This window comes from Aspergillus mulundensis (genome assembly GCF_003369625.1).
Source record: "Aspergillus mulundensis strain DSM 5745 chromosome Unknown scaffold_5, whole genome shotgun sequence".
Classification (NCBI taxonomy): domain Eukaryota; kingdom Fungi; phylum Ascomycota; class Eurotiomycetes; order Eurotiales; family Aspergillaceae; genus Aspergillus; species Aspergillus mulundensis.
The window spans coordinates 698344-723328 of record NW_020797893.1 but is presented as its reverse complement, the minus strand read 5'-3'; the positions used below and the strand labels follow the sequence as shown (position 1 = coordinate 723328).

The 24985-nt window shown below is 50.6% G+C and overlaps 9 protein-coding genes across 9 annotated transcripts; 6 read left to right on the top strand and 3 right to left on the bottom strand.

Moving 5' to 3' along the window:
* Positions 1–1427: 1427 nt before the first annotated feature.
* On the top strand, positions 1428–3350 carry DSM5745_05586 (uncharacterized protein; the record flags this gene model as incomplete). Its single annotated transcript, XM_026747602.1, has 1 exon — positions 1428–3350. The coding sequence occupies one exon, from the start codon at positions 1428–1430 to the stop codon at positions 3348–3350; it is 1923 nt and encodes a 640-aa protein (XP_026603434.1).
* A 678-nt stretch (positions 3351–4028) lies between these two features.
* On the top strand, positions 4029–5996 carry cp1 (putative carboxypeptidase S1; the record flags this gene model as incomplete). The annotated part of the gene is made up of 2 exons (XM_026747601.1): positions 4029–4250; positions 4299–5996. 2 exons carry the CDS (start codon positions 4029–4031, stop codon positions 5994–5996), a joined length of 1920 nt encoding a protein of 639 aa, XP_026603433.1.
* A 741-nt stretch (positions 5997–6737) lies between these two features.
* Positions 6738–8003, top strand: DSM5745_05584 (putative DnaJ domain protein Psi; the record flags this gene model as incomplete). The annotated part of the gene is made up of 3 exons (XM_026747600.1): positions 6738–6885; positions 6954–7648; positions 7707–8003. 3 exons carry the CDS (start codon positions 6738–6740, stop codon positions 8001–8003), a joined length of 1140 nt encoding a protein of 379 aa, XP_026603432.1.
* Positions 8004–8482: 479 nt separating this feature from the next.
* On the bottom strand, positions 8483–11462 carry DSM5745_05583 (uncharacterized protein; the record flags this gene model as incomplete). The annotated part of the gene is made up of 5 exons (XM_026747599.1): positions 8483–8868; positions 8938–9184; positions 9313–9426; positions 9658–11405; positions 11447–11462. The coding sequence occupies 5 exons, from the start codon at positions 11460–11462 to the stop codon at positions 8483–8485; spliced, it is 2511 nt and encodes an 836-aa protein (XP_026603431.1).
* Positions 11463–11823: 361 nt separating this feature from the next.
* DSM5745_05582 (COP9 signalosome complex subunit 6) lies at positions 11824–13090 on the top strand (the record flags this gene model as incomplete). The annotated part of the gene is made up of 3 exons (XM_026747598.1): positions 11824–12094; positions 12145–12627; positions 12684–13090. 3 exons carry the CDS (start codon positions 11824–11826, stop codon positions 13088–13090), a joined length of 1161 nt encoding a protein of 386 aa, XP_026603430.1.
* A 242-nt stretch (positions 13091–13332) lies between these two features.
* On the top strand, positions 13333–14514 carry DSM5745_05581 (uncharacterized protein; the record flags this gene model as incomplete). Its single annotated transcript, XM_026747597.1, has 1 exon — positions 13333–14514. The coding sequence occupies one exon, from the start codon at positions 13333–13335 to the stop codon at positions 14512–14514; it is 1182 nt and encodes a 393-aa protein (XP_026603429.1).
* A 426-nt stretch (positions 14515–14940) lies between these two features.
* On the bottom strand, positions 14941–18846 carry DSM5745_05580 (uncharacterized protein; the record flags this gene model as incomplete). The annotated part of the gene is made up of 7 exons (XM_026747596.1): positions 14941–15365; positions 15422–15608; positions 15683–16219; positions 16276–16736; positions 16782–17077; positions 17202–17359; positions 17458–18846. 7 exons carry the CDS (start codon positions 18844–18846, stop codon positions 14941–14943), a joined length of 3453 nt encoding a protein of 1150 aa, XP_026603428.1.
* Positions 18847–19186: 340 nt separating this feature from the next.
* DSM5745_05579 (uncharacterized protein) lies at positions 19187–21044 on the top strand (the record flags this gene model as incomplete). Its single annotated transcript, XM_026747595.1, has 6 exons — positions 19187–19422; positions 19478–19573; positions 19624–19711; positions 19771–19856; positions 20029–20146; positions 20196–21044. The coding sequence occupies 6 exons, from the start codon at positions 19187–19189 to the stop codon at positions 21042–21044; spliced, it is 1473 nt and encodes a 490-aa protein (XP_026603427.1).
* Positions 21045–21669: 625 nt separating this feature from the next.
* On the bottom strand, positions 21670–23398 carry DSM5745_05578 (OSTA/TMEM184 family protein; the record flags this gene model as incomplete). The annotated part of the gene is made up of 5 exons (XM_026747594.1): positions 21670–22533; positions 22590–22739; positions 22787–22912; positions 22985–23282; positions 23355–23398. The coding sequence occupies 5 exons, from the start codon at positions 23396–23398 to the stop codon at positions 21670–21672; spliced, it is 1482 nt and encodes a 493-aa protein (XP_026603426.1).
* Positions 23399–24985: the final 1587 nt, after the last annotated feature.

Below are 24985 nucleotides of genomic sequence, written 5' to 3'. Positions count from 1 at the left end.
GAGGTGCAGTGAGCTGTCATATTTTGCGACATGATACATTCGATAGTTGGAGGCTGGCTGGATGGATGTCCCTTGTAGGGCAGGCTAGGGTTGGTTGGCAGGGAAAGAAAAATCGAGCTGAAACGGGACACGCCCTGTTTACCCTATTATTGACATTGTTCATGTAGGTCAGCCCTTTGGGTCCCGATTCCTGTCTGTGCGGGAAAATTCTGTAGATTTAATGTTATTTTTTTGGTTGAGGTTTTGAAAGGCCCATCGGGTACGCGGATGATGACGGTCCAGCACCAGACTGTTGGACTCTTTGAGCATAAGATGAGACTGATGAGAATTACTTGCAGGATCTTGTAGTAGAGTTCCAGTAAACAAGTACTATGCAGTAGATAGTTTACGGAGCACACGCTTTTGTAAGCCTGTACTCCGTAGTTGGTTAGCGATGGTTCTATGGAGACGCTTATCGATCAAGACGCAAGTGGGCTATGATGCCATGATCCATCTCCTCCGTCATACTCCTCACTCTAGCCTCGTTTCTTTTTCCCCTCCTCTGCTGCTGCAGCTTTTTGGTAGTTTGTGCCTTGAATCTCCTCTTTCATTGGCTGTCGCTCCAGCCTTTTAGTTGCTGTTCCAACCATGTCTTTCCGGTCCAGCCGTTAGGTTGGGTGATTGATGAAAAAAAAGGCCTGACTGGGTCGATGCCTGCCTGCTTACCAGTCCCAGTCAGTCCCAGTACTTATTGGGCTTATGCAGCCTACGTATGCCATGTTGCTGGCTCTCTTCTTTCCTTCTTTCTTCTCTCTCTTCGCGGTTTGAGAACTGTATCTACTGTCACCTGTTTTCTGCGATATACTTGGCGACGCATCATACATCATCATCATTATCGTCTGCAGAGTACATATATATTGGTCGCCGCAACAACATCTTGATCAAGGGATATTTAAATCTAATCCGAGAAGATCCGGAAAGCCATCTTACAGTGTAAGTAGTCCGCAGTCTGGTCCTTGGTTACTTCCCCGAATCCCCAGAAGAGCCTGCTTGGGCTCCGCGGTTCCAACTTCCCTCTTCTTTCGCCACTCGTCTGACCTCCCCGCAGGACTCAGGAAACCTGCTTCAGTTCATCGGTTAAAGCGAGTATCAGTCCGAGAAATAGTTCCTTATTCCCAGTCAGCCGAGTGGGTTATCTTGCGCTTGCATTCCAGCGTCAGGCGTGCATTCTTCGGCTTTGGCAGCGAACACCTGCGCCGGGACCCATCCTGCGTTCATAGGCGCATTTGCACCTCACAGCTGAAGGCCTGCTGTTTCCGGCGGTTCCGATTTCAACCAGCCTAGCATTTGCATATATAGCGCTCAGCCGCCTCTCTCGTCATCGACTATTCCAATCGTGATTCCCGCCATCGCCGTCGTCGCCGGCGGGAGCTGCTCCAACAAACGAAATGGCTCCCTCGCTCTGGGAAAGAACAAAGGGGACTTCCAAAAAGGGCTTCGATAAGGCATGGCATGCGTTGGACAAGCTGGGGGATCCCGTTAATCGACTGTCGAACCGTGTCGGCGCCGAGGCCTTCTGGCCCATGACCATCGATAAGGAAAGCGACAAGGCGGCTCGGATCCTGCGGAGCTTCTGCAAAGATGGCTTCTATGCCGACGCAGAGTCGGATCGACAGAGCGCTGATAGTCATATCAACAAGGAAACCGGCAAAATCGATAAACCCAAAGGCAAGCAGCGGGTAATAAAGAAGATTCCTACCGAGGTCATACAGAAGGCCAAGGGCTTAGCGATCTTCACAACCATGCGAACTGGTCTATGGCTCAGTGGCTCCGGTGGTAGTGGTGTCCTTCTAGCTCGGATTCCCGAAACAGGTGAATGGAGTCCGCCTTCCGGTATCATGCTACACACTGCAGGTATTGGGTTTTTGGCCGGCATCGACATCTACGACTGCGTGGTCGTCATCAACACCTACGAAGCTCTGGAGGCATTCAAGAAGGTTCGCTGTACATTGGGTGGCGAGGTTAGTGCTTCGGCTGGCCCGGTTGGAATGGGAGGAGTGCTCGATTCGGAAGTCCACAAGAGGCAAGCTCCGATCTGGACCTATATGAAGAGCCGAGGGCTGTATGCTGGTGTCCAAGTGGACGGCACTATAATCATTGAGCGTACCGACGAGAACGAACGATTCTATGGTGAACGCATTTCCGTCACCGACATTTTGGCCGGTAAAGCCAAACATCCGCCTGCGTCTATTGAACCCCTACTGCAAACAATAAAGGCCGCCCAAGGCGATACAGATGTGAAGGAGGATCTCATCCCGCCTCCGGGCGAGACCCCTGGAGACGTGGATCTAGAGCAGCCCGCAATGTTCGGCGTTCCAGATCCAGAGGATCCTGATCCATTTGGGGTCAAGGCACTGGAAGCCGAAGGTCTCTTCATCCGCGAAGCCGGTTCCAAAACCCGACCAAGCCATGAAGCTTTTGAGTTTAAGCCAAACCCAGGAAGTCCCATTTACGCGTCTTTCCGGCGAAGTACAGAAAGTTCGCGACGCAACAGTTGGCGAACCAGTGTTCAAAGTTACGTGAGTGTAGACAGAGGCACTCAAACATTTGACGAACCCTTGTCTGCTCCGACCTCTATTAGTCGTGCATCCTCACGGAGCAATCGCGACTTTTCTGAGCCAAAGGCGTCTCCGTCTGAACACGACGAGGCTCGCTGGGACTCTGTTATTCCCGAGCACCATGAGACGAGCTTCCGCAGTCAGGACGATGGCGTGCTGGACAAATTTATCAACGATGAAGATCTAAAGGTGCACGAAGTCAGTAGTGCCAGGATTTCGAGACGTGACAGCGCTTCCAGTTCCAATCCTCCCCTGACCGTGGATGTTCCCGCAGCGCCTATTGAGGTCAAACGCCAGTCCCCTACTTTTACCCGTGCTCGTCTCGTTACCATACCTAAAAGGCAACCTCCTTCTCTCCCACCTCGGAACCCTCAGCGAGCGTCGACAGCGTCAGCGTCCACGCCAGTTTCTCCGAACCCTTATGCATCCTCAGATGACAACCGCTCTGTCAGCTCCATCTCGACCCGAGCATCTGTCAGTGGACTTGCTGCTTTGACGGACAACACCAAGAAAGACCTCAATGCCATCACATCGCCAACCGAGTCAAACAAAGCATTGTCGATCAAAGATGACGATTTCCACTCCGTTTCTAGCGTGCAGTCATCGGATCCAGTAGCGGGAAACGGCCTCAGCACAGATGAGGCATCCAGCCCGAAGACTCGACCGGTCACAATGGGCCTTCCCTCCGCTGCTACCGAGTCTGAAGCCAAGACAGCCTCGCAAGATGGAGTTGCAACAACTACAACACGTTAAACATACAAGCCTACCGTCAGCCCTAATTCCTGTTCCGACATTCTTCGATACCCTGTCTTCTGCTCTTCTACTTTAATTCCAGCTTTGTTGTATATATACGCTTCAGCTTGGCATTACTATACCTCTGTGCTGAAGCTTTGTGGCGGCAACTCTCAACTTCTTCAGCGATGTCTTTTTATTGTCAGCATTATTTGCATTGTTTTACAGCGTTGGGGCGTTGGCGGATGCTGGGAAATAGCATGGGCAAACTTCTTGGTCGGCGAATCTGCTTGAACTGGTTAGATTGTATGATAGCGCATTCTTGTCTGAGTTATATATCTATTAAGTTGTATGATTCAGCTACTTCCTACTTCCTACTTCGCATGATCTGGTAGTATTGGCCGACTACCTAAGGTTTGGCTGTTTCGGAACCGACCCCAAGGTAGACTAGACTCAAGAGTCGACCAGTCGAGGCCCGAGAGCGATAAATGGCAATCAATTTCTTGATCATCAAAAGTAATCACAGTTACACGGAAACTCGAGATAGCCAGCGCCAAGCGTCCTTGGAGAAGCTTAGGGCCAGTCGTCGCTGCTCCACGGTTACATTGATCGACAGCCTCTCCGGCTCCCGCTGCTTATTGACTCCCTATTGCGTCCGCTCAATCGATTGCCTCGCGGGGAAGGTGCAGAGATAAAACCATGGATATCCCCGTCAACGAATCTGCCCTATCGACTCTGATTTCAAATTGGGCTGCGCGGGTGCTGCCGAGTCTCTCAATGCCCTCGCTGACATCGGCTGTTGCGCTCTCCGCGGGCCTGGTCAACCTGGTTGCCGGCCAATATTTCCCTCCTGTTACCACCGACGGCGCCAAGGTCATTCACTCCAAGCACCAAGAGGGTGTCAGGATTTCTTACAAAGAGGTATGGCCCATGGTCACCATTCGCAACTCGAGGTCTAACCGCTGGTAGCCTGGAATCTGCGAGACAACTCCGGGTGTAAAATCCTATTCGGGTTATGTCCATCTACCCGCAGGCACACTAAATGACCTCGGCTTGGATCAAGATTATCCCATTAATTCCTTCTTCTGGTTCTTCGAGTCCCGTAATGATCCCGTCAACGCGCCGTTGTCGATATGGATGAACGGCGGCCCGGGAAGTTCGTCCATGATCGGCCTCATGCAGGAGAATGGACCATGCCGTGTCAACATGGACTCCAACTCTACGGAGCTGAACCCCTGGTCATGGAACAATTACGTCAATATGCTCTACATCGACCAGCCGAATCAGGTTGGTTTCAGCTACGATGTGCCCACTAACGGAACATATGATCAGTTGACGGGAGTTCGTGACGTCTCGGGGTGGACGACCGTCCCGGAACAGAACAACACGTTCTATGTGGGCACGTTTCCCAGTCTGAACGCCTCATCCACGGCCAACACTACTCAGAACGCAGCCCGCGCTCTTTGGGCCTTTGCGCAGACCTGGTTTACGGAGTTTCCGGCTTACAAACCCCATGATGACCGGGTCAGTATCTGGACCGAGTCTTATGGAGGCCGCTATGGCCCCTCGTTCACTGCCTTTTTCCAGGAGCAGAACGAGAAGATTGCTAATGGCTCGCTTACCTCGGCGGGGGAATCTCACTATATCCATCTCGATACACTCGGAATCATCAATGGATGTATTGATCTGCTTGTGCAGTCTCCGTCGTACCCCGAGATAGCATACAACAACACGTACGGCATCGAAGCAATCAACGAAACTATCTATGATTTCGCGATGAATGCCTGGAGCAAGCCGGGCGGCTGCAGGGATCAGATCATCAGATGCCGCGAACTTGCTGCTGAGGGCGATCCTTACATGTATGGCAACAACAGGACGGTAAATGCTGCCTGTTCAGCAGCGGACAGCTACTGCGGTAACAACGTGGAAGGCCCGTACCCTCTGTTCTCAGGTCGAGGATACTACGACATTGCTCATTTCGACCCTGACCCTTTCCCTCCACCATACTACTTGGGCTATTTGAGTCAGCACTGGGTGCAAGAAGCCCTTGGTGTCCCTATTAACTTTACAGAGTCGGTTGACAGCGTTTACGCTGGGTTTAGTTACACCGGCGACTACCCACGATCCGATGTTCGTGGCTATCTGGAGGACATAGCATATGTGCTCGACTCGGGCATCAAGGTGGCCCTCGTTTACGGCGATCGGGACTATGCCTGTCCCTGGAACGGCGGCGAGCAGGTGAGTCTGCAGGTTGAGTACAGCGATGCAGACAAGTTCCGCGCTGCTGGGTACGCACCACTACGGACCAATTCCTCGTACGTCGGCGGTCTTGTACGCCAGCATGGAAACTTCTCCTTCACCCGGGTCTACCAGGCCGGTCACGAAGTACCTGCGTATCAGCCCGAGACTGCGTACGAAATCTTTCATCGAGCCATGTTCAACCGTGACATCGCGACCGGAAAGATCTCGACAGCTCAAAATGGCACATATTCCACCACGGGCCCCTCTTCGACATGGAATGTCACCAACACCGTCCCGGATAGCCCGGCGCCGACTTGCTACATCCTCTCTCTGGGGTCGTATTGCACCGATGAGCAGATCGCGAGCGTGGCGAACGGGACTGCGCTGATCAAGGATTATATCGTGGTGGACGAGAGTGCTCCTTAGCCATGTCTAGGTTCAGGACGTGGTTCTTCGCGTATGTATACCGAGCTGTCTGTGGATTATGCATGTAGATAAATGTCGGTGACCAATGGTACACCAATTGAAATGAAACAGGACTGGATGACCTGGAGTGCAGTGGATCTTGGCTAGCCAGGCCTATCCGTAACAGGCAATCTGAGGTTGTAGCGCGGCCACTTTCAGGCACCCTTGGCCATTGTCGACTCCCAATCTCGCCCAATATATTATTGCCAGTGCACAACCTTCGTCAAGACACCTCTGCTTCTGTTTATTGCAACTTGATATATTCTCAAACCAATCAGTGTCACCCCACGAGCTCAGTGGTGGAAGATTCTGGAATCTTCGATTGGTTGGCTACCGTCAACGTCACACGTCACGTCTGGGGCTCTTTCAGATCGTCCTGCCGTCACTCAAGGCACCATCTGACACTGCCTGATCCTATATATCAACATTCCTCGTCCTGCTGGCGTGCGTTTGCTCGAACGTGCCCTAACTTTGGCAGTTTACTGCGCAATTCGACCTGACTTATACCACCGACAGCTCCCCGCACTGCACCTTGCCGAACCTTCTACGTCATTCGAGTTCCCCTCAAAGAGTCTTTATTATCTACACCCTTCTTTGACAGCACACATTCGCGCCATTTCTAACCTGGAGAATTAATTGGGTCCTCTTCTTGCTTACCAACAACCCAAACCCAATTCGAACACACACATACACACCAATACCATGGTTGCAGAAACAAAACTATACGATGCGCTCGGGATCAAGCCCGATGCTGCGCAGGACGACATCAAAAAGGCCTACCGCAAGGCTGCATTGAAATACCATCCGGATAAGAACAAGGATGATGCCAAAGCTGCGGATAAGTTTAAAGGTACGTTTATTTATTCCCCGCACCTTGGTCTATGCTTGCCGGTCATTGCTAATACTCGCTATCCACAGAGGTTTCCCAAGCCTACGAAGTCCTCTCCGACCCAGAAAAACGCAAAGTCTACGACCAATTCGGCCTCGAATACCTCCTCCGCGGCGGTCCCCCACCAACATCCGGCGGCGGCGGCGGCGCCAACCCCTTCGAAGGGGGAGGCGGAATGCCCGGTGGATTCTCCTTCGGCGGCATGCCCAGCGGCGGCACACGCACATTCCACTTCTCGACGCGACCTGGCGGCGGCGGTAGCAGCGGCTTCCAGTTCAGTTCCGCCGATGATATCTTCCGGAACTTCGCCAAGGGCGCTGGTGGCGGAATGGGCTTCGGGGAAGACGAAGACCTCTTTTCCATGCTCGGCGGCGGTCTAGGTGGTGGGCGCAGCGGGGGTCCGCGGTTCCGCAGCACCCGTGGGACGAGCGGTGGTGCTGGGACCGGCTTCCCACGACAGTCTTCACAGCGGGCGCCGACGCCTGAGCCGACCGTTATCGAGAAGCAGTTGCCGTTGACGCTGGAGGAGATCATGAGCGGGTGCACGAAAAAGGTTACCGTCAAGAGCAAGACGTTTGATGCGAGTGGGAAGCGCACCGTGCAGGATGTTACGCTCGAAGCGAATATTAAGCCTGGGTTGCGGACGGGCTCGAAAATCAAGTACCGCGGTGTTGGAGACCAGGAGGAAGGTGGGCGGCAGGACGTGCATCTCATTGTGACGGAGGTAAGATAGCTCCTCGATCCCTGGCCTACGATGGAATATAGTACTAACTCCTCTACAGAAAGAGCACCCCAATTTCAAGCGCCACGGCGACAACCTCATCACGACTGTCGACCTCTCCCTCAAGGAAGCCCTAACAGGCTGGAACCGCATCGTACGCACCATCGACGGCAAATCAATCAAGGTTGCGAAGCCCGGGCCCACGCCGCCCGGCTACGAGGAGAGATTCCCTGGTCTCGGCATGACGATCTCGAAAAAGCCCAGCGAACGTGGCGATCTTCTTGTGCGCGTTAATGTCGAATTCCCGAAGACGCTGTCGAGCAATGCCAAGGAGGTGCTGAAGGATGTTCTTCCTTGAGCTCAATCTCTGCTCAGTCCTTGCTGCTCTTTATTATTTCACTTTGGGTACATCACATATACCTCTTTTTCAGCATTGTTGGCTTGGCGTTTGGGTGAATGGCGAATCTCTTGAACAGTGGGTTGCTGAGGGCTGTTCTTCTGTTACCTTATTTCTTTTGAGCCCATGATGAATGACAATGATCATAATGTGAGCCCTTCAGCACTACATATTTAGCCCTGTTCTGTCCTCAGTTGTTATAAAAGAACGGTCAGATAATGTATCTTCATTCTTATCTTTCTAAGAGTTCTTGTATATCCCTTACGTATCTTGATAAATGTCACCCGTAATTCATGTCAAATAGCTCTAGTATATGCTAAACGCTTAAAAATGATAACCATAACTCCAAAAATCTCAGCCAAGCCAAGCAAGGGTATCCGTATCCACCCATATAGATATAAATACACCGGCGTAGGAGACAGATACTCACTTTCCTACCATCAGTAAGTATCCTCATCCCCACCCCCACCACCCCCATCCCCAAACCCATCATCGCCATACTCATCATCCCCGCCATCAAAGTACTGCTCGGCATTATAATCCCCGCCCATATCATCGTCGTCATCCTCAAAGTCATCGTCCACAAGCTCCTCCTCCCCGGCCTCGTCCTCGTCCTCATCAAGTATATTCCCGCCCTCGCCCTCATCTTCACCATCCTCCCCATTCTCCCGCCGCCGCTTGGAAGCTTCCTCATCCTCATCCTCTTCTTCGAACCCGCGCTTCGCACTGGCCTGTAGACTCTGCGGTAGGTACCCGTCCATGAACCCATCGGGCTTGTAATTCGGCTGGATTGTCGTCCAGAGTTCGCGGGGAAAGAATTTCATTACTACAGACAAGAACATTAGAATCGGGCTGCGAAGCGAGAGTGAAATTGAAAGTAAGGTGGTCCGCTCACCATACGGCCGCCCCTGCACCTTCGGCACAAGCCGCTTCTTCTTCTGGTATTTGCCCGAGTAGCTCTGCATGCCGTTGAAGGGGTCGAAGTTCGTCTTGGAGTTGCCGGTGTACCCTGCTGCGCCGGCGGAGACGCCGAGAATCGAGTAGTAGGGGCCGTCGTGAAAGCGCTCGCGGAGGGTACGGTAGAGGTCGACTTGGGTTTGTTCGCGGGTGCTGAGCGGGCGGGGGCGAGGGATTGTGTATTTCTAATTGGCAAAAGTGTCAGGACACCTTCCGAAGGACGGGATGGAGTAGAAGCGTGCATATATGTATCGAGAGAGCAAGGCGCATGCGATTTGATTATGTTTCGCGGAGGTGGGATAGATTAACGTACAGGAAATAAGGGAGTAGGTGCTGTGTCTGCCTCTCCGTTGGCGTCCGTGCCATCCCATGTAAATTCTGAGCCGGGCAGCTTTCTGCCCTTCTTTGCGCCGAATCGCGACATTGTCTATGTATAATATGATTGAAATGGAAAAAAGAATGCTGCTCGGAGATGGACTCGGCTTTGCGAGAAAAAGTTCCGGCGGAGCTTGACTCACACCGCCTTGGCGGGGCGGGGAATGCAAATGGAGAATTAGGGCTGGGTGTACCATTCTAGAATGCTGGCGAACCATGTCTCAAATACAATAGGAGTGCGGGCTTGCGGCTGTCTCAACTCTCTGCATGTTCACAGATTTACTGTCTCAACTTGGGTAATGGTCTGGGCCCCAGGACCGAGAGGTCCGTCATCTACCCTCTTCTTCAACGTGCGTACAATGTCCTCAAGGTCCGAGCCCCGCTCCTCTATCCTTAGAATAGACCTATACAAGGCGACCAATACCTCGTATCTCGCTGTCGCAACCTTCCATACAGCACTTTGAGGATCAGCTGCTCCACCTGCCACAAACTCCGAGTACGAGCGGGGTGGCTTGAATAGAAAAGGCAGTAGGCTGGTTAGGGCTGGAGGAGAAATGGCTACCCATGCACCTGACGGAGGAAGGACACCTTGCGTTGCCGGAGACAAGCGACCAAGCTCCTCCTCTGACGGAAGCGGGTACCGAGATATACCTTGAGCGGTTGAGGTGATCTCGGCTGATAATGGCTGCCAGTTAGCGGTGACGATAGCTTGCATGAACGATATAGCTGCAATAGAAATGTCCTTCATCGCTAGGACATCAGCTGCGGCGACGACATCATCCCACAATGTCGGGCGGTGATTTTGATACATAAGGTACAAGACGCGGGCCGCCGCCGCTTCCTTGTTCCAGTCGGTTGCGGTCTGTCCGGACGTATTGAGATCCATGGAGTCAGATACAGCATGTTTTGGAGGCCCGTGAAAAATCTTTCCTAGTGCATTGAAAACCTCATGGTTTGGAGGATTTGTAGGCAAGGCGAAAACGGGATCTACGCCTCGTCTGCTAGCGTCTAACAGTAGCACCCTTGGGAGAGACGAAAGGACGTTCAGTTGACCACTTGGAACAGGGCCATGTGCCCACTGCGAGGAAGAAATCAAGAGAGAAGCTTCGATTCGTGAAAGAATGCGAGCCAACAAGGTCTGGGGGCTTTGCAAAAGATGGTTAGGGTAGAGCTCGGCGTATTGAGCGACATATGCCATGACCGGACCACAGAGGAAGCTCAGGTCCGCCGGGTCCAGTTTCGATTCGTCCACATAACACTCGAGTAAAGTATCGTGAATTTTATGCGAAATGAGAAAGTCAAGAGCCGGTGAAGAGAACGTAGATGCTGACTGTACGACGGTCCGAGACGTCAGGTTGGGAGCTTCGAGTTCTAGTAGATCGCGGAAGAAGTTCAGCTGCGTCATGTGCATCAAAACATCACTCTTGTCAACCATCTCGCAAGCCGCAAAGTGCAACAGGCTCTTGCTTTTATATTTGGCCTCGACCTCCGGTATGTGTGAGCTTGAGACAAAGTCCCAGCGGTGCTGGCCTGCTTTCACGAGGAAGCTCATTAGTCTGCCCTGAGCCACAGTCTTTTCGCGGCTCGACAGGCCGCTGGGCCCATTATCGGCAAGGCTGCAAAAAGAGAATAGGCGTCCATAAACATCCCTGTCATTGAATACTCTTCTCCACATAAGACCCTGCCCGCCAGAAGCATCCCCGGCATGTTCCCCGTTCTCCAACGTACTCGTTTGGTCAATCTCTAGCAGCGCCCAGAGCGTATCGAATGCCGCCAGAGCGACAGCAGTCGAGGAAGTCGAAAGCCAGAGCTCGACCAAAGATGTGACTAGTTCCGGATCGCCAGCAACTATTGCAGCATCGCTTGGGTGATATCCCGCTTTGCGCAGCAACGTCAAGGCTAGCTCATTGATGGGTGGTGACGGGGCGCGGAAACCAGCGATGAAGTTGATAGGAGGGTCGATAGCGCAGAGGTCAGAGAATGTAAAGAAGGCAGCGGATTTGATGCCGAGAGTAGTGATAGGGGTGGGGTCTTCCTGAAGGACAGGCAGGAGCTGCGATATCTGTGTCAACAGTGCTGCGGGGACATTACGATCGGTACTTTGTGTAAGCTCCAGCTTCAGCTTATCGAGGATCGTCTGATCCAAACGTGTAGACGGGTCAATATGGACCTGTCGCAGATGGGCCACCACTTCATCATACGTAGATGGGACTGCCATTTTCGCTAGTGATGAGTGTGGAGTGATGGTGATGAGGGTGAGAAGAGACCGTCGGAAATGCATGGCGGGGAAAGCTCCGATCATGCAAACAAAACAAACCACCGGCCTCCCCTCGACCTGGGGAATCGAGGTTATCGACCGCATTGACCAAGCTCAGCCATACGATAAGAATTGACTGGCCAACTCCGGTCATAATATTACTTTACAAAGACACACCTACATTGACCCACGATGTCAGACCAGGCAGAATCCATTCTGTCCCAGAAATCGTCAGACTCCGGCCTCCACATCCAGCTACACCCTCTCGTTCTCCTCACAATCTCCGACCACATCACCCGGCATGCTGCTCGGTCACAGCACGGACCTATTATCGGAGCGCTTCTTGGCCAACAAAACGGGCGCCAGATAACACTCGAACATGGCTTTGAGTGCGTTGTGGAAATAGGTCCTAACGGCGAAGCTCAGCTGCCCAATGAATGGTTCGTTGAGCGTGTGAAGCAATGTAAGGATGTACACCCACAGCCACAAGATATACTTGCTGATATGAAGCAGTCAAGGATGTACACAAGTTACCTGCCCTAGACCTTATCGGTTGGTGGTCGACGGCTCCTCCCTCCGGCCCGACAACAGCGCATCTCCCAATTCATCGCCAGATCCTCCAGAACCACAATGAGTCCGCAGTGTTCCTCGCTTTCCACCCTTCTCAGGTCCAGGAGGCGTCCTCAGGTCAAGGGAAACTACCGTTGACGATTTATGAGAGTGTGTATGAGGGAGAGAGCGTTACAGAAAGCGGCAAAGCCATGCAGGTGGATGGCGAGGAGCAGTCGTTGAGCATCAGGTTCAGAGAACTACCATACACTGTTGAGACCGGAGAGGCGGAGATGATTGGTATTGACACAGTAGCTCGCACGGCCAGGAACGCAGCTGCTATTGAGACGTCAATAACCGCTGCATCTTCGTCTCAGACAGAGTCGAAGAAACAAAAGGAAAAACAGTCGACTGCCACCGAACTCCTTTCACCGGAGGAGGAAGAACGTGAGTGCATTCCTTGAACTGTGTTGTATTTCATTGCTAATTGAAAATTTTATCAGTAATTGCCTCCCTTAACACACGCCTGAACGCTATCCGAACCCTAGAGTCCCGCATATCGCTTATCAAGTCCTACGTTTCGAGCATATCGCCATCCGGAGAAAGCCAGACGTCCGCAACAAAACCGGATCCCACGATTCTTAGAGATATCAACTCCCTCTTATCAAATCTCTCTCTCCTTACCCCACATGAACAAAGCGCTTTCGCAGCTGAGACTCTCGCACAAAACAACGACGTCAGCCTTGTAGCCTTGCTAGGTCAACTTAGTCAGAGTATCAACGGAATGAGGGAGATCGGCAAGCGTACAGCCATTGTGAACAATGTAAGGCGGAATCGGAAACAAATGGGTGGGCAAGGTCCCCGGTACGAGGATGATATCCTGTCGAGGGATGGTGTTACGCTCGGATAATGGCTTAGCTTCCTCGACAAAAGACAATTCTAATGATGACTTCAAAGATGATATGTGGAGATTATTGGGCAGACAGCGTTCTCCTTCATCAAAAGTAGGGCAGCTGTAAGTAGACGAGGCGCTTCAATATACGACCTACGGAGGGAGATAACTGTCTTTGCCGCGCGCCTAGGTACCTAACACACCGACTTCTTCGTGACCTCCCAAACACAACAGCCACACTCTCATCCCCCATCCACATGATGGTGCACTTGCTTGATCTCCCCGATGAACTCCTTCTCATGGTCATCCAGTGCCTCGACAACGACAGACCAGAGATCTCACTGAACTTTTGGAACTTGCCGAGATGGTGCAGCCAAGCAACAAAGCGCTGCAAACGTTCCCAGCGCGTTCAACATCTCCACGCGCTCTTGCTCGTCTCGCGCCGTTTCCACAGCTTTGTCGAACCATTCTTTTACCGCGACCTTCGCGTTGAGGAAGGACAAAACGCGGAGCTGTACAATACACTCACACAGAATCCTCGGCTTTTAAGCCACATAAAATCAGCCATTATCAACTCCTCCACGTTCCGCAGGGATGGTTACAACCTACTCTGGAAAAGCCCTATTCAAACTCTCACCCTGGTGAAAATCGACAACCTCCACCCTCTCGAGTATGTTTCTCAGGACGACCGCGCCGGCAATTCCTCCATCCAAAGACTGAATTTGATGCGCTGTTCCGCCGAGATACCGGTCCTCACTGCTATCCTACGCTGGCCCGCTGCCCTGAAGGCTATCCACTACGATGTTACTGATCAGTCGCGGCGACATCTTCCTGGCAGATCGAGCTGGAATACTGGCCTGCGTGTTCCTACTTGGCCATGTCCAAGCTTTGTACAGGCACTCCAATCCCAAAAAGCGACATTGCAAGAGATCACAATGACCAGACAGTTTCCCCCTGAAGCTGAGGAGGGTCCACAGATTGAGCTCTGCGAGTTCGGCTCGCTCTCAATACTTCGTATCACTTACGCCTTCATCTGCAACTGGGGGAACTCCCACGACGCGTGGAAAAGTCTTCCGCCAAACCTAGAAACATTAGAGGTTTTTTATGATGATGAAGATTGGGAGATCGAGTTTTTTGAAGGTTGGGAGCTTCCCGGCTTTACCGACCTTGACTGGGAAGGCGCGCAATGGCTCAGAAATCTACTCGATCGAAAGAAGACGCAATTCTCGAAGTTATCTAGAATCACAATCCGTAATCCGCGGAGTGACCCCGACAACGACCTGGATATCTGGCCTTCTGAAACAGATGAATATATGCGTCCGTGGAAACTCCCAGACCTCATCTCGAAACGATGCAGAGACGCTGGTGTGGAGTTGACGGTTTTGGTTGAGGAGGACCCACCGAGTTCCATCGAGGACTATGATGCCATTGATATTCTCTAAAGAAATGCATACCTCACATAGGGGCACTTTGTTCATTCAGCATTGGCAATACTTCGGCCAAGCTTGTCTTGCCAGGTCACATTTTAAGAGATGCGCCCCTTTAGTACCGATTGACGGGCGATATATCAGAGCGTTATTTGGGATAATGGCCTCAGTTAACCTTCCATTGCAGTCCCACTTTCTGGATAAACCCACATTTGGTGCTAGGAGATACTGATATGCTATGTGGTACCGTGCCATAGCTTGGGAACTGGATGCTTACCTGAAGGATGGATGAGCGCCTACTACTGGTACAATAATACGGTAGTGACCTAGTATTTCGGACCAGATTAGTGGAAGTTGGAACTACTACATACATCACAAGCGTATCTCCAAAGAAAGGTAACAAACAGTATAGGCCGTACGCAAGACGTGGAGATCATCCAGCTAGGGGTATCCAACACCACCATCCAAATCCAGAAAGTAACCCGAGCTATCTATTGAGTCAATCCAGGGGAAGAGGTCTGTGCCGAAGAGCGAGCCCGGCGTCTGGCTCCGTGGTGGCTGTTCCTGACTGAAACTATGAGAAACCACATCCAAGAGCCGCTCAATCTCCTCGAGCAACTGCAAATGGCCCTTGGATGCGCGGTTTCCGCACGAAGCCATGACACCGAGTAGCTCCTTTGCGGCGTTGCATAGTGAGATATCTTCGGGATCCTGTGTCAAATCGTCACCGGCACCTATGCTCACAGTCATGGACTGGGCTGTAGCGGGTATGGATAATGATGCGGATACGGTGCTGACCAGCCTGGACAGCACAAAGATTTTGATGCCGGAGAATAGGTGCAGAGAGTCGTAGAAACCGTACTTGGCTGGGGTGGGTTGGTGGTTAGTACGGGTAAGCTCTAATGGGACGGGCTGAACTTACCTATCAGGTCTTTGCTTGACAGAGTGGTCAGGATCCGCATGTTGCATTTAGCGGCTGCCAGACATTGGCTGCTGAGATTGCTCAAGCCGTCTAGGGATGATGATGAGGATGGGGTTGTATTTGTATCCTTTCCCAGAACTGTTCCAAGAAGCTTGAAGAAAACCGGCCTAATGAGCAAAATATACCCCTGAGATTGGTAGAATGGTTATTGGTAATGCTCGCAGTGTCTTCGAGTGCTTGGTAAAAAGAAGTGCTACTTACTTGATGGTACCTCAAGTACATCGACGCCAGGGATCTTACTGAGGGCCGATCTAGCATATCCTGGGGCACACCCTGCGAGAATTCAAAAGATATATCAGGCGGTAGCTCACGTTTCCAAAGCTCCAGCTCGCGTAATGGGACCTCTACTGCCTTCTCGTAACGGTCAAAGTCATTCTCATACTCGTGTAAATGTCCCAAAGTCTCGAGTATAAGGCTCCTAATCTTGCATAGCTTCAAATGTGCCGCCATAAGCTGTGCATCCCAGAAGTTGTCACGCTCGTTCGGGGCGAGTAGCTCGTCTGATGGAAGATGCTGCTCAGCTTGCATGAAGCCAAACGTTGATCGAAGGCCCCTCTCCGAAGATGTCATTGCTTCCATCAGAGAGGTCGTCCACCAAACTCGCTTTTGATGCTCTGTGGTAGCCGGTGTTTCTGAGATTGCAGGTTTATGGAGCATCAAGGTGCACGCTATTCTCATAGACGTCCCAGCATACATGTACGCTGTTTTGCGCCGGTTTAATGAGTAACAAAAGAATGACTAAGAGGGAATGTTAACAGTCTGCATATCCGGTTAAACTAAGGTATGATACATACGATCAAATTGAGAGCCTCCACTTGCCCAATGTGTGGCTCTTCCGAAGGCATTCTGAAGAGGGATAAGGACTGCTCAAAGAAACCTGCACCTGGAAGATAGGATGATGGACCATCAACGCTTTTGCCTTGTCCCCGCCGTAGTACCCTGCTGCTAGAGTTGCAAATCGATCCTTGGTCTGGGTTCAGATCTATCAAGGGAGGAGGGCCGTAGACATCAAATGACTCCTCGAGTGCGAGTACAGCCAACAACTTACAGAGCCATGTATGGCTTCTGGACTGCGCAGACTGGGGGCACCGGTAGGTTGCTTGCAGGGCGGAATGAAAGTCCCGCCGCAGATACCAGTGGTACTCGTACCCCATGTAGAGTTCGAACTGTTGCACTAATTGGAGAGCATACGGGTATGGCGGGAGCTGGATGGCAACGTTGAGAGCTTGTAGGCTGGACGTCAGTACCTCACTGCCTGGAGCTCGTATCATGTCATGCACCGAGAGATATCAACACATACACGATTTGTCGGAGCTTAGGGAAACATATTCGTAGTTGGGAACTTGATCTAAACCCTCTGGGTAGTAGGATAGCCTCTTGAGACCGGAAACAAATGCCTCGGAAGTGGCGTGTTTGAGTGTCAGCGTGGGTGTGCTGTTTTCGTGACCTCCTTGCGTTGACGGGCGGAGGCTTGTTTCCCTCGAGGTTTGACTGCTTGCATCTCGAGAGTGGGACTCATCCCCAGGGTAGCAACGTATGTGATAAGAACTCTGAGCTTGAAGCTGCCGGAGATACGCCTCAGATACAAGGACATTTCTGTCTCGGACCGGAAAAGTACAAGGATGTCCTGTCGAGAGGCAATTCTGACAAGGTGCTCCTGAGAGCAGGTCCAGTCAGCGATATGAGGTAGCAGATGTAAATGGCAACTCGCAGCACATACCTCCCAAGCATCTCACCTTCTTCTTGTGGCATCTCTGGCAAGCTGCCGGCTTTCGCTTGCCGGATGACATTGGAAGTCCGGCCCTGTATGGGAGCGAGGCAGGTGGAGGAAGGAAGTCTGGAAATGTCCCCAGCCAGAGAGGAAGTCATGGCAATGCACTGTGTGGGGTAGAGAGATAAGCAGCAGTCTAGTGTGCGGGGAAGCTCTTGCGCTCTTGCGTTCAGAATTATTTTCATTCCTCTCTCTAATTACAAACGTCATCTGTGTTCACCAATTCTTCAAGAATCAAAACAGCCTCCTCTATCTTTAGGAGACCCTTTTCCTCTACAACATCTAGAAATGCACGATTCTCTGCCAAAGATGTTCGGACGATGGTTGAAACCTGCTGATAACCGAGAGCTGGCACCAGGGAAGTGGCCAGCGCGCTCGATGCAAGTAGATGTTTCTGTGAGACATCTTTATTCGCCACCAAACCGTCAACGCACCGGCGAGTAAAGATCCCGGTGGCGCCAGCAATCAGGCGGATACTGTCAAGCAGGCGATCGCACACTAGCATTTCAAAATGATTGATCTCGAGCATACCCTGCTGACATCCCATTGCGATAGCCGTGTCGTTACCAGTGATGGCAAAGGCGACTTGACAAACCGCCATCGGAATGACCGGATTGACCTTGCCAGGCATGATGGATGACCCGGCTTGAACGGAAGGCAGAGTGATCTCACCGATCCCGCCATTAGGACCGGAAGACAAGATTATGAGGTCGTTGGCAATCTTCCAAAGTGAGCTTGCAGTATTGCGCAGCTCCGCCGACAGACGGGCGCAGGTATCCATGTTCTGCATGCCGTCGAACGTGTCCCCGGACGGTTCTACTTTTGCGCCGAATATTGCAGAGAGATGCCGGAAGACAGCCGCTTTGTATCCCGGTTGTGACCCGAAGCCTGTTCCAATGGCTGTTCCTCCAAGGGGAACTACCAAGCACTGCTCGCGAAGATTGTTGAGCTGCTCTGTGTGTCGCCGAATGACCGCCTCATAGCCTCCCATCGCCTGCCCGAATGTCATGGGTTGTGCGTCTTGAAGACAGGTCCTTCCAAGACGAAGCAGCGATTTATATTCTTCACGCTTCATGGACAGTCTGTCGGCCAGCTGGCGAAGCATGCGTAAAGCCTCGCCCATTGCACGATAGACGGCCAGCTTCATGGCCGTCGGGAGAACATCATTCGTGGACTGTCCCAGATTGACGTGGTCGTTTGGGTGGATCAAGCTGTAATCAGAAAGAGGTCGGCCTGAAGCCTTCGTGGCAATGTTCGCAATTACTTCGTTGACATTCATGTTGGTCGACGTGCCCCCGGAACCCTCCAGGATGTCGACGACCAAATGTCCGTCGTGCTCGCCTGTTTTAATTTCTTCGCAGGCCGCAACGATTGCATCCGCCTGCTCAGTCGTCAGACTGCCGACCTCGCAGTTTGCACGAGCCGCTGCTTGCTTGACTGTGGCAAAGGCATGGATGAAGTCCGGCCATGTTGTGATCGACCGGCCCGAGAGGGGAAAGTTTTCTAGTGACCGAGCGGTGTTGATGCCGTATAAAACTCCATTTGGCAGCTCCAATTGGCCCAGGCTGTCCTTCTCGATTCGCGTGTTTGCCATGATAATGATCAGTTTCAGACTATCTCAAGGGAAGCAAGACGCAGGATATCAGAGCAGTGCTTAATACCTCCATGGCCAGCATCCGGCCGCTAGCAGCTAGTTGCCGGGGAAAGCATGATAAGTCAAGATATATTCGGACCTAATTAACCTTGTTGATTGGCTTACAGAAACCATCTTTCCGGCCCCTAGCTTTTAGTTGCCGGTCGTGGCTTTATTCCTCTCTTGGCAAGTTGTTTGTACCGTACCCAAGCGGCTTCGGCTTATCGCAATGCCAGTGTTGAGGTTGGAACCCAGCAGTATAAAGGTGAGCAATTGTCAGTACCCAACCAAGGTAAGAACGATGCCTAGCCAGAATACAGACGCTATGGCCGAATTGGAGACCCTGACTTCTGTTTCTAGTCGCCAAGAACAAAAGGATGGCAATGCCAACGCACGGCGACGACTAGGGTACCCCGAAACGCTCTGTTCACTTTCAACAGAGGAAAGAAACAAGCTGGAACGTCAGCTTGTCAGGAAGCTGGATGCACGCCTGATGGCTCCCTTGATTATCATGTACATCATGAACTATTTGGATAGGTATGCTTCCTTCTCCAGGTACAGATACAAGCATGCCGCTAACCCTAAGCTCTAGAAACGCCATTGCTGCTGCTAAGATAGCGGGCATCGTTGATGATCTGAATTTATCTGACTCGGAGTTTCAGACTTGCATCAGCATCCTTTTCGTAGGGTAAGTGTCATTTGGACATTGGAATAAGCGCCTGCTGAGCTTCACAATAGATATATCCTTATGCAAATCCCATCTAACCTTTACCTGACCAAGATTGGGAAGCCTTCAATCTATCTTCCTTTATGCATGGCCATCTGGGTATGCTAGCGCCTCTTGACCCCACCGAAATATGTGAATGTTGATATAGTTCGTTTCAGGGATCGCTCTGTGCCGTAACTGGCGCCGTACACAACTTCAGTGGGCTTGCTGCTACTCGCTTCTTGCTGGGCTTCGTCGAGGCCGCGTATTTTGCGAGCAACTCCTAAAATATGAGAAGCAGGATATTGATAAGCGTCAGCCCGGATGCATGCTATGTCTCACCATTCGGTACACGCGTAAAGAACTTGCATTCCGGACTGCTTTGCTCTACTGCGGTTCATTACTATCAGGCGCATTTTCTGGACTCATAGCAGCAGGCATCACTTCGAATCTAGAAGGGCAAGTCACCTCCGGGGAACTGAAAGCTTGCGTTCAGAGACTAAGTGTTGCAGTGCTCTTGGCCTAGAAGCATGGCGATGGATCTTTATCATCGAGGTAAGTAAGCCCTGGTGAAAGAAGACTGCTTGCTGATGAATTTCCACAGGGAGCAATCACTGTGGCCATCGCAACGACCGTGACCTTCATTCTCCCAGACTTCCCAACTAACACGAAGTGGATGACAGACCAAGAGCGCGCACTAGCATCCTGGCGGCCCATCGCGGACATAGGAGAGGAAGACTGGGTCTCACCAGAAGAGGAAGGTCTGGCAGCCGGTTTCCAGCAGTGTATTCGCGATTACAAGACCTGGTTATTCGCAATTTTAATCTTCGCCGTGGTTTCCAGCGGGACCATCAACTCATATTTCCCCACCATCGTCGAAACCCTCAACTACAGCCGAACAACAACGCTCCTCTTCACCGCACCCCCCTACCTCCTCTCCTGCATAGTTACGCTCTGCGTCTCTTTCAACGCCGACCGAACTGGTGAACGGTACTTTCACTTCACACTCCCTACCTGGATATCGGTCGCTGGCTTCATCATATCAGGCTCAACAACGAATTTCCCCGCCCGCTACATCTCCATGATGATCATGCTCCCGGGCGTCTACACGGCCTTCACAATTGGCCTCACCTGGCTCGCGAATGCACTCCCACGGCCACCTGCAAAGAGAGCAGCTGCACTGGCGCTTTGCAGCGCAGCCTCCAACTGCTCGAGTATCTACGGCGCGTTTCTGTACCCGCAGTCAACGGCGCCCCGGTACATCATGGCGATGGGAATCAATGCTAGCACGGCGGTCATGTCTATCATTGTGGCAAACTTCCTACATTTTGATCTCAAGAGGTTAAATCGAAAGTTAGACGAAGCGGAGCTTGAGGCTGAAGCAGAGCAGGTTGGGGGTATGGGCGCGCAAACGGAAGGGACTGTCCAGAGCAATTTCCGCTACCTCTACTGATACTATTGTATCAACTCACAAAGCTGATTGAGCGTAGCGTGCTTGAGCGAGGCTTTGGCAAGGGAATACTATTATACTTTTCGCTACCAGACGCGAGACTTGTCCATATATGGCTCAACCAGTCTTCTATTGATTTTCTCCGTTATGCAAGTACAAAATGTGACACGAGATTGAGCATGTCTTGGAGGGAGTGCAGTCCTTTGGTTAATACATCAATGATATATCCATCCACTCGTTTTTATTATGAAACACTCACCAATGGCGCTTCCCACGGGATTCATGAACTCAAGGTGGCCTTGAATTTGTAGCCCACGTCAAATAGACTAGCAGTACTGTTTTGCTGGAAACTCTTACTGTTATTTCCCAGTGGGCTAGTGCCATGATTTGTCACGTTTATAATTTTAGAAAATCCTGCGGGATAATATACAAGTCTAGAATATCGTGCCGATTCATGACGTAAGAAAAAGGAAGACGCCCATAACCAAATAAACCATACATGCAGGGTATTGTTCTAAAAAACCATCAATATTGAAACAAGGCGTTGGAAAAAGGGCGTGTAGTCAGATGTAAAGGTGTATGAGACAAAAAATGCAATATAAGACACGCAAGCCAAGAACTTCAGTTCTTAAGGTCGTCCGTGAGATTCGTATCTGGTATGTGAGGGTTGATAGGCGTCCGGTAATGGAATCGGAGGCTGCTCTTGAAGTTCGGTGGAGGATGGGAAGCGGGCATGGTCATGATCACTTGGATATCCAGGATGGTTTGGATGGTAGTAGCCGTCTGAGTCCGAAGGCGACCTAGATGGGACGTAGTGCACCTCCTCGAATGGCGAGATTGGCCGCGAGGAGTGCGATTGTAGATCTGGTTCGGCCAAATACTCGTTATCTGACCTGGAATTGGAATGGTAGTATCGGTTTCGGCCATCTTCATAGTAAGGTGGAGGGGCCGTGCCCATAGCACCAAGATCGCTAGTGGACGGGTTTTGCTGAGCATTGGCTAGAAGGACTTCTCCTTCTTCCTCGGCTTGATGTCCATAGCGGTTTGACACGCCGCCAGTCATCACCGCACCAGCCCCTCCGTAGCTTGTATCGGCAGGTGCCGCGCTGCCTGTTTGACTAAGGCCAATAGCCTCTGTTGAAGTTTGGTAGCTGGGATCCAATGTTCTCGTCTTGCGGCCAACGAACAACCAGCGCATACTGCGGCCGACAGCTTTGAGGAGATCAATGGGATTAAGAGCATCGAGAAGAGCGCCCATTCCCCAGCGACCGCCTTTATAAGTGGGTTTCCCATTACCAAACATGTCGGTGATCTCATCCGTCTGAAGCCCGATGGCGTACGGCTTCCAAGGGAACGACCAGAGATGCAGTACGGCGAAGAGAGCCATTTCAACGCTGATAATGAGTTCCGCAAGCACGACCTTGAGGTCGGGAGCTGCAAGCTTATCTGACGATGTGATGACTCCAGCAGAGTACAGGAATGATATCAAACTCTTGGGGACTATGTTAGCAATGGTGCTTCCGCCATACAAACAGGCCTGGCACTTACCGACTGCCAAAATGACAGGAAAATGACGAGTTTAATCGACGCAACCTTCAAGAAAGGCTTGTGCTCGCTGATTTCATCCTTGATTTGGATGTAAAACTGGATAAGGCAGTACATGGCAATAGTAACGGCGATACACTCAATGCCCAATACCTTTAAGATGTTAGCGATGGATCATGGAGATGCTGCACTAGACCTACCCATATATGGGAGAAAGCCGGGTTGAGTGACGATTCGCAGTACAAGTCGAACTTTTGAGTGACAACCGCCACAATGGTCATCAGCACACGTAGGAAGCAATACTGAAAAACGCCAACCCAGATAACCTAACAGACTGCGTTAGCATCCAAGACTGCAAGCGCCGCCAATGAGCGCGTAACGTGCCCGAGCATCCTTACATTGAACCACGTCAAGCCGCTGCGCGGAAGCCTCCAGATACCATTCTTTCCACCAGAGCATTTCTGGAGCCAATTGACAGGCCAGACCCAGTTCTTCGGTTGTATTCCGCGGAAGTATTCTTTCTGACTGTGCAAATCGGGCGCGATATAGTGGCATAACAGCGCAAAGAAGGCCGAGATCGTGAACGCTTCGTAGCAGTCGCCCAGTACACTGAAGTAAACGGCTTGCTTGTAATAGTATGTGCTGAGCCAGGAAACGAGGGCATATATCGGTATCATGAGCAGAATCCGGATGATACTATAACAATAACGCGGCCATGGTTAGCAACGGAGGAATGACGAGGGGACGATATAGGGTCGGTGCACGTACTGCCGTTGTTCGACTGGTTTGCTGTAATGTGTTGCATGTCGCATGATGAGGTAAAATGATACAAGACCGGCGGCAATCGCGAAGGCGCCGACAACGATGACACAGAGCTCATGGAAGGTGAGTCCATTATCCCACAAGTCGATCTCATGGACTATGATCGACAGGCATACCGGTTAGCGATCGCATTCTGTCAATCAGACGGCGAGCACGGAAAGCGAGCATACTGGTCTCATCCTCCTCCGTTGTATTGCAGACTGGCCATCCCATCCTCGCGGTGACTGAACCCCTCGACAATGAGGTAATTGGGAGTGGGAGAAAAAGTGAACGAAGGAAAAGCGTGTAACTATTTTGGGCCGTCCGCGGAGTCGGACTCTCGGAGTAGTGGCGGTCGATCAACCCCTGGAACCACGCGACGGCTCTGGATCCGCAGCGTGATTGCTTTTTCTCGGTTTTTTTGACGCAGGTCCTGGCAGGAAATGGCGTAAATCGAGATCTGAAGATATGCGGCGATGAGAGAAGTTCAGGCGCCAGAAGGTGCCCTGTAGTCTGTAGTCGCACGTGGAATGGGGCTGGACGGTCTCAGGTCTCAGAGCGCGAACTACTTGCGGTTGATTAGATTCCATCTGCCACACCGGCGCGGAACCCCTTAACCGCTCCCTTAATTAAAAGGGGTTTAGCGCCGTCCGGAAGCAAAAGGCAGTCCAAAAAATTAAGAGAGTGTATCCCTTGTTAAGGGATGCAATCCCTTAATAAAATTAAGTTTAGTACCGCACTAGTACCTGTTTAATATTTAAAATTATATTATAACTTTAAGTTACTTAAGGTTATTTCTTTAAAGTTATTTTATACTAAAATTTGTATATAAAAATACCTTTTTAAAATAAATAATTTTTAAAACTTATTTTAAGATAAGCCCTTGGACTCCTAGTAGTAAGAAACTTAGCTTTTTTAATTTTTAACCTAAATTTTAACACCTTTTACCCTAAATACCGCCTTGTAACCAAAGTTTTATATTAATTTTTTTTAACTAGCCATGTTAATTACCTTTTTAATAACCCAGGTACCTTTAACACCTATAAATTTACTTATATAAAAAGGTACCTAGTTATTACCTTTAATACCCGCACTGGACACGCGGAAAAAAGCTAATAAAAATATAGCTTAAAAAAATTAACTTTTAATTAAGGCCTGTAATGCTAATTTAGCTAAATATATAATAGGTAATAGGCCTTAAAAGTTCTAAAATATAGTAAATATTAGGTTTAAAAAGGACTCCGGCCGGGTCTAGTATAATTAAAAAATAGCTTAAAAAAAAGCTTTTAATCTTGTTAATAATTTTATAAAATAGGTGTGTATAAAGGTAACAGGAAAGAAATATACTAAAAATAGTTATATAAAAAATACCTTAGTAAAATTTATAGCCTATTTTAAATAAGTTAAAAAAAAAAAAAAAGTTTAAAGGCAAGCCGCGGTAGTATAATAAATAAATATTAAATATATAGCTTAACACCGGGAAAACCTAACTAAAAATTAAGTAAAAAAATAGGCTAAAATAGGTTTAAATAAAGCTATATAAAAGTCCTTTAACATGCTAACTAAATTACTAACTAATACTAAAAACATAAAAAATT